The 7273-nt window shown below is 61.0% G+C and overlaps 1 protein-coding gene across 4 annotated transcripts in view; it reads left to right on the top strand.

Moving 5' to 3' along the window:
• Positions 1-4401, top strand: part of CYTH2 (cytohesin 2) — an 8937-nt gene extending 4536 nt beyond the window's left edge. For 2 of the 4 annotated variants that reach the window (XM_011374594.2, XM_011374595.2), the window contains 7 exons: positions 547-659; positions 748-896; positions 1357-1468; positions 3533-3609; positions 3730-3801; positions 3900-4054; positions 4143-4401. In XM_011374594.2, coding sequence (XP_011372896.1) covers positions 547-659; positions 748-896; positions 1357-1468; positions 3533-3609; positions 3730-3801; positions 3900-4054; positions 4143-4230 — 766 coding nt within the window. In that variant the 3' untranslated portion in view covers positions 4231-4401. The other 2 variants (XM_023520148.1, XM_011374596.2) reach the window with 2 other exon arrangements.
• Positions 4402-7273: the final 2872 nt, after the last annotated feature.

The raw sequence follows: 7273 nt of genomic DNA, 5'->3' as shown, positions 1-7273 counted from the left end.
GCAGTGCTCCACGCCTTTGTGGATCTGCACGAGTTCACCGACCTCAATCTGGTGCAGGCCCTCAGGTGAGAGGGGTGGGCTCAGAAGGGCAGCAGCGAGCGTGCCCGCCAAGGCTTTCCTTACAAGCGACGACGCCTGCTCCAAACGAAACCAGAAACAAAAGCTAGGGCACCGGTGGGCTCGCGTAGCACAGAAGTCCCCGGTAGGGCTTCCTTCAGGTATAGCTGTATCCAGGTGCTCGAATGGTGTCAGGTCAGCTCTCTGCAGATCCTCCCGCATGAGACCAGGCCCCTAGCAACCTCCAGGCCTGGTTAGCAACCTTCGCAGGAAGAATGCATGTCCCCTGAGCATGCCAGAAGAATGCATGTCCCCTGAGCATGCCACGGTCCGTGCTCCCTGGCCAGGTGGCATCAGGCGTCCAGACCTAAAACAGCTCTGAGGCTGTGAGACTTGGCACACTTACTGACGGGTTCCCAACACGGGGACCGGGAGTGGGGACAGCGCTCTGCCCGTCCTGGCTGCCATACCCGGCCCTCTCTCACCCAGGCAATTTCTGTGGAGCTTCCGCCTCCCCGGAGAGGCCCAGAAGATTGACCGGATGATGGAAGCCTTTGCACAGCGGTACTGCCAGTGCAACCCCGGGGTGTTCCAGTCCACAGGTGGGGCCTGGAGCCCGGTGCCGGGGGTGGGGGGGCGGGAAATGGGGCTCACACACCCATGTCGTCACCGCCCTGCTCTCTGCCACAGACACGTGCTACGTTCTGTCCTTCGCCGTGATCATGCTGAACACCAGCCTGCACAACCCCAACGTGCGGGACAAGCCGGGCCTCGAGCGCTTCGTGGCCATGAACCGGGGCATCAACGAGGGCGGGGACCTGCCTGAGGAGCTGCTCAGGGTCAGGCCCCCTCCTCCGCTCCCCACGCCCCCGGCCCGTCCCTCTTCCTGCCACAGACCCTCCCCTCGTGGGTCCCGCAGTGCCTGAGCCCTCTGCCTGGGAATCCGCCCTGCCGCGGGCGCTGTCACCATGCCATCCTGTCCTTTCTCCGGCTGCCTGTCTGTCTGTCTCTCCTCTCTGGCCCTCTCTGGCCCTCTGACTTTCAGTCTTTTCGATCTTTCTGTTTGTCTGAGGATTCGGCAGGCTCTTACATCTGCGTCCGTCATCCTTCCATCTTTCTTTCCTGCTCCCTCTCCTCCTCAGGGCTCCCTCCCCTCTTCCGCCATCTGCTGCCCTTCCCTCCCCAGCCTCCCTCCCTCCGTGGGCCATCCTGCCTGTAGTTTCATTGCCTCCCCACTGCCAAGTGGCCCCAGGAGGGTCCCAGGGGCCTGGAGTTGCTGACCGGGCCTTTGCCCCTCAGAACCTCTACGACAGCATCCGAAATGAGCCCTTCAAGATCCCTGAGGATGATGGGAATGATCTGACCCACACCTTCTTCAACCCGGACCGGGAGGGCTGGCTCCTTAAGCTGGGTACGTCCCCACCTGACCGCCTCGGGGGCCTCTGCAGGGGAAGTTGGCGGACCGGGCTCTGGACTCGACTCGGCTTCCGCACATACCCGCTGTGTGACCTTAGGCAGGTGATTCGACCTCTCTGGACCTGTTTCTGCGTCCGGAAATGGGGCTGAAAGCAAGCTTGGGGCCTCACGTAGGGGTGGGGTTCTATCAACCTTCCGGGGTGAAGAGGAGTTAGAGGCCATCAAAGACATGCCAGGCTCTGCTTATGAATGAAGAGTCCCTGGCCGGGATGGGACAGGCGACTCTAGCAAATTCAGGATCAGCTGGCAAGGGACATACAGGTGCCTCTTCCTGAGGGTTCGAATGGTTTTCAGCCCTGGCTGCCCTAGAGAGTCACCCGGGAGCTCGCACAGCATCAGTGGTCCCGCCACAGGCTCGGGAAGTCAGGACCTCTGGGGCACAGCGGGCCATCCGTCACGTTGAAAGCTCCCCAGGTGGTCCCGCGCCGGCTTGGAGCTGCGCCCTTAACGGAAGCTGCCACAGGCATGTCCGCTGTGGCTTTGTAACGGAGAAGCCATGAATGGCTGCTCTGGGAGACAGAGACTCTGACGAGGAGTTACAGTCCAGTCCGCTGCAGACAGTGGAGGCAGCCAGGGCGGTGGGAGGGCCCAGCAGAAGCTTCCAGCCCAGTGGAGGGGCCAGGGCAGGCCTTCGCTCCCTCACGTCCCCACTCCCCCGGTGTGGAATTGTGCTCTTAAGCCAAGGTGTCCTCCAGCCAACAGAAGCGGGGTCTTGGGAACAAAAACACGCAGAGCACTCCTCAGCCTGCGCGCTGGGGCGGGTGGGTTCCCGCATCAGCTCCAAGGAGACCGAGGGCTCTGGGGATTTGAGTTCTGCCAGGACAGTGGTCCCTGGCAGTGAGGGCATGGTGGACAGGGAGTGGCCTCTTCAGCAGGAGCTAGTTCCCCTCAGCAGGGTCCTTCCCATCCCCCGGATGAGGAAATCGAGGCTCAGTCACTGCAGCCACCGCAGGGCAGAGGTGGCCTTGGCGTCCTTAGGCCCAGATCTCTGGCTCAAGCACGTGGCTTTGTGGCCAGTAGAGAAAGGGACTTCTTAAAACCCCAAAATACAGGAAAGGTCGTCTGGTGGTGGCTAACGTCACAGCGAGGGTTCATAAAAGCCATTTTACTGTTCCCGTTTGTTCCTCCTGGCACCACAAGGAACACAGAAGCAGGTCACCTTGAAGCAGGAAGGTGGGGGCCCAAGTTGGGTCTCCAGATTGGAGCCCACGGAGGGCAAAGGTTGTCCTAAGGTCACACAGCCAGTTTGTACGGGCCACCTCTGGCCGAGGACTGGGGGTTTTGTCTTTTCCCACCTGGGCATGACCTCCAGGAGAGAATCCTGGCAATGGGGGGCCCCCCTGGCCTAGGACACGGCCTGGGGGTGGGCTGGAGCCCGGCACTGCTGAGGGTGGTGCTCGCAGCGGCCTCAGTGGGGCTCAGGACCCTCGGCCCCCCGAGAGGGAGGGCCCTGCCGATCCTCTCTCCTGTGGATGTAACTGGTTTTCTTCTCTCTCTCTCCCTCCCTCCTTCCCTCCCTCTCTCTCTCTCTCTGCGTGTTTCTCTTTGCTGTTTCTGTCTCTCCCACCCCCTGCGCATTCCTTCCCTCGCCCACCCTATTTCTGTCGCCTGCGCCTGCGGCTTTGGGGGCGTCCCATTCTTCTACCTCCCCTTCTGGCCTGGTCCTGCCTGCTTTCTCGCTGTCTGCCCCAGGAGGTAGGTACACGGCTGCCCTCGCTCCCCAACACCAGACGAGGGGAGGAGGCTGGGGCTCGGGCTCCTGGGCCCTGGGCTGGCAGACAGGCTCAGAAAGCGTAGAGCCCCACGCCGGGGGTGGACCAGTTCCCGGGCCCAGATGCGCTTGTCCCTGCTTGTCTGTCTCTTCCCACGCATCGCTTTGTCCTAGGCCCGCCAGCCCCGCCTTCCCTCTGCTTGCTCTGCCTCTCAGTCCCCTCCCCACCCTCCCAGAGGCCCTGTCCCTGTGTTGAGCCCAGGCCCCCTCCCGCCCCTTCCCTTTCAGGGGGTCGGGTGAAGACGTGGAAGCGGCGCTGGTTTATCCTCACAGACAACTGCCTCTACTACTTTGAGTACACGACGGTGAGGACAGAGCCAGACTATGCTCTGGGTCCTGGGGTGGGGGCCGGAACCCCGAGTCTGAGGGAGGGGGGTGGCGGGGAGGATTTGGAAGGCTAAGGCCTGTTCAACTTGCTCTTTCAGGATAAGGAGCCCCGAGGAATCATCCCCCTGGAAAATCTGAGCATCCGAGAGGTGGACGACCCCCGGAAGCCGGTAAGACCCTCTCTGTACCCCTTCCTGTCACAGTGGGGGCCCCTCTAGCCCCCGGACTGGCTCTTACCTGCCGTCCCTGCTCCCCTGTGTCCTCCCAGAACTGCTTTGAGCTTTACATCCCCAACAACAAAGGGCAGCTCATCAAAGCCTGCAAAACGGAGGCCGATGGCCGGGTGGTGGAGGGGAACCACATGGTCTACCGGATCTCAGCGCCCACACAGGAGGAGAAGGATGAGTGGATCAAGTCCATCCAGTGAGCCTGGGCTTTGGGGTCCTCGGGGGAGTGGGGGGCTGGGGCCCAGACTCCCTGACCCTCACCCTGGGGTCCCTCCCCTCCGCAGGGCAGCTGTGAGTGTGGACCCCTTCTATGAGATGCTGGCGGCCAGGAAGAAGCGGATTTCTGTCAAGAAGAAGCAGGAGCAGCCCTGACCCCCCGCCCCCAACTCCGTTATTTATTACTGAGCCGCCCCGCCCACGAGGCCGGACCCGGGACCTGGGGCTGCGGATCCTGGTTCCCCCTTTGGAAAATTCACCACCTCTAGCTCCTCTCTTATTTGTAATTAACACGCTGTTGGTAATCTTATTAATTATTGAACCGCTCCTGGCCTGTGGACCCCCTCATTTCTTGGGGTTGACACAGCCGAGGTACTTGGTCGAGCCAGCCAGTCCGCCCCATCTGTGACTGACCATGACCATGACCAGGGCCAGGGGTGCCACTCTGGGGAAGGGTGCCATCCAATTGGGTGGCCCCCTGGGGGCCTCTGGGGTGGCTCAGTTCTGGCTGCACCCCAAGCCTGGAGTAAACGGGGACAGTTAATGTGGCGGGAGTCGGTGTTGCGTGGGACCTGCCCTGGAACGCGGGTATTCTGGGTGATGCGGGTATTCTGGGCGACACGTATGCTGGGCGAGGTCCAGATCCACCCTGGGTGTCACCCCCACCTCCACCCTCCTCAATCAGACTTGTGATTTGAGGGGTGGCAAGTAACGCCTGACGAGCTCGTGAGCTGGGCTAGTGCTTCTGGGGAAAACCAGAGAGCTGGGAGGGCCACGAGGGGACCGACTCTGGGAGGCTACGCGAAGGGCAGACGCGGAGGAAAGAGGAAGAATGCCCCCTCCCCTGGGTGCGGGAGGGACGGACTTGGTCTCCCTGGGGTTCGCCAAGAGGTGGCTGGAGTCGGAAGTGGGCGGGACCGGAGGGGTGCCCCCGCTTCTCAGCCCGCGGAGGATCGCCCTTGCGAGGACAGGCCACACCAAGCAGCGATAGCGCTGGGAGCCTGCGTTTCTGTCGCATCTCCTTTCCTGGGAATCCGCCAGCCTCCGAAGTGTAAGGACCACTTCCTTTGGGGTTTGGGGTGCTCCTGAGGTCCAGGTCCAGGCCTGTCCCCCTTTACTCTCCAGCTTGGGACATGTGTGGTATCCCCACGGAGCAAAGACTCGTGGATCCCGAGAGGGGTGATTGGCAGGTTGGGGGACCCCACGTCATTCTACGCGGAGATCAGTAGCTGTGATGACTTTAGTACAAAGAAACCACGACCCCGGGCGGGCCGGGGACCAAGACCCAGCTAGAAGGGAATCCTGTCTCCCGGGGCGTGCCCGAGAGCAGTTTCCCACACGCAGTGCTCCCATTTGGCTGAGGGGCAGCACCCCGAACCTCGGACCTGGGTCCCGGCCCTGCCCTTGGCCACAGGCATCCACAGACATGAAGGGACCCTGAGTGCAATAACACTGCCTCCCCAGCAGGTGGCGCACCCTTCCCTCGGACTACGATTCCCGGCAAGCCTTGCGGCGCTCGCCCCCTCAGCGGCGGGAGAGCCAGTCTCGAAGTCTTCTGGGAGTTGTAGATTTTCCCAAGACAACGCTATCAGATTAGCCTGGTCCCCAACCCTTACGCAGGTTGGGAAAAGAGGCCTTGACTGCTTCAACCCCAGTGGCTGATGGGAAATAGAGTTCCCGACTCCTCTCAAAGGTCCCAAGGGGAATGGAATCATCAACGCCAGGTCGTGGGAAAGGAGGTCCTGGGGAAAATAAAGGGTCCCACCCTTATTCCAGCCTGTCTCGCTCTCCTCCATGGAATGAACCCAGACGTGCCGAGCGCCTGCCCTCTCCTGAGTGGCTCAGTGGAGAGGCCTTGGAAGAGCATCCCAGGCAAAGGGAACAGCGCATGTGGAGGCCAGGAAAGGCCTGGGGAACTGGAGTCACTTTCAGCCCGGCCCGATCATTCGGCGCCCGGACAGCCACGCTAGGACTTAGGATATATTCTCCGCCGGTGAGAAGCCATCCCAGGGTGTGGAGTAAGGGAACGAGGTATTCGGATTGAGGTTGTAGGAGAGGCCTCTGGCTGCTGCAGAACAATCTGGAGATGAGCTAGGCCGATAGCAGGAAGGTGAGTTAGGAGGCTGGAGAGCGGGGGAGAGGCGGCTCCACGTGCGGCGTTTGGAAGAGCCAGTGGGACTTGCTCAGGGCTCGGATTCTGGCCTTGGCAGTGCCATTCCCTCAGCGTCAAAGAGGGGATGTTTGGGGGGCAGGGAGGGAGAACTCAAATGGTTGTATTTTGGGCAAATTAAGCGGGACGCCTGTGGAACATTCAAGCCAGACTCCAGTCACCTCAAAATTATCCTTTGGTACCTCCCCCTCTCCCATCCATTTTCTCAAAGACCGCGATTCTGGCTTCCGACTCCCTCCTCTCCCGGGCCCCCTAACGCCCAGGGGTACAGGTTGGTTGTGTCCCTCCAAAACTCCCGTGGGGAAGCCCTAACCCCCAGGGCCTGGGGACGTGACCTTATTTGAAAACAGGATCATTGCAGATGAAATCAGATAGGACAAGGCCATTAATGTGGGCCCCAATCCGAGGCGACTGGTGTCCTTCCACAAAGGGACATTTTAGACGTGGAGACACCCAAGGAGAACGCCATGTGATGATGAAGGCGGAGATTGAGGTGATGCATCTACACGCCAAGGAACCCCAACGATCGCCAGCAAACCCCCCGGAAGCTGGGAGAGAAGCAGGGAACAGATCCTCCCCTCACAGCCCTCAGAAGCAACGAACTCTGCTGACACCTTGACCTTCGACTTCCGGCCTCCAGAACTGTGAGAGGACGTCTGTGGTTTAAGCCACCCAATTTGTTGTACATTATTAGGGCAGCCCTACTGAACTAGTACACCCCTCCTCTCCGCCCTAAGACCAGGAGTCTGCAACCTCACCCCCTGCCTGGCTTAGCTCCTTCCACGCAGCATCCACCCTGGGCAGGCGTGTCCCAAGGTCAGTTTGAGCACCACCAGGTCGCCTAGCAGTGGCAGTAACAGGAAGAGGCCACCACCTAATCCTCTCCCTCCCCTTCTCCATCCCCCACGACTTCTAGGTGACCCTAATGCCCCCATCCCCTTAAGCCAGGGATCCACAGCATCCCCGCTGGGTCCAGTCTTCTGGTCCCTTCCCTCCTCTGTCATCCAAACTGCATCCCTCCGATATGCA

The sequence above is a fragment of the Pteropus vampyrus genome, unplaced genomic scaffold (genome assembly GCF_000151845.1).
Source record: "Pteropus vampyrus isolate Shadow unplaced genomic scaffold, Pvam_2.0 Scaffold250, whole genome shotgun sequence".
NCBI classification, from domain to species: domain Eukaryota; kingdom Metazoa; phylum Chordata; class Mammalia; order Chiroptera; family Pteropodidae; genus Pteropus; species Pteropus vampyrus.
This window is presented reverse-complemented; position numbering and strand designations above follow the sequence as displayed.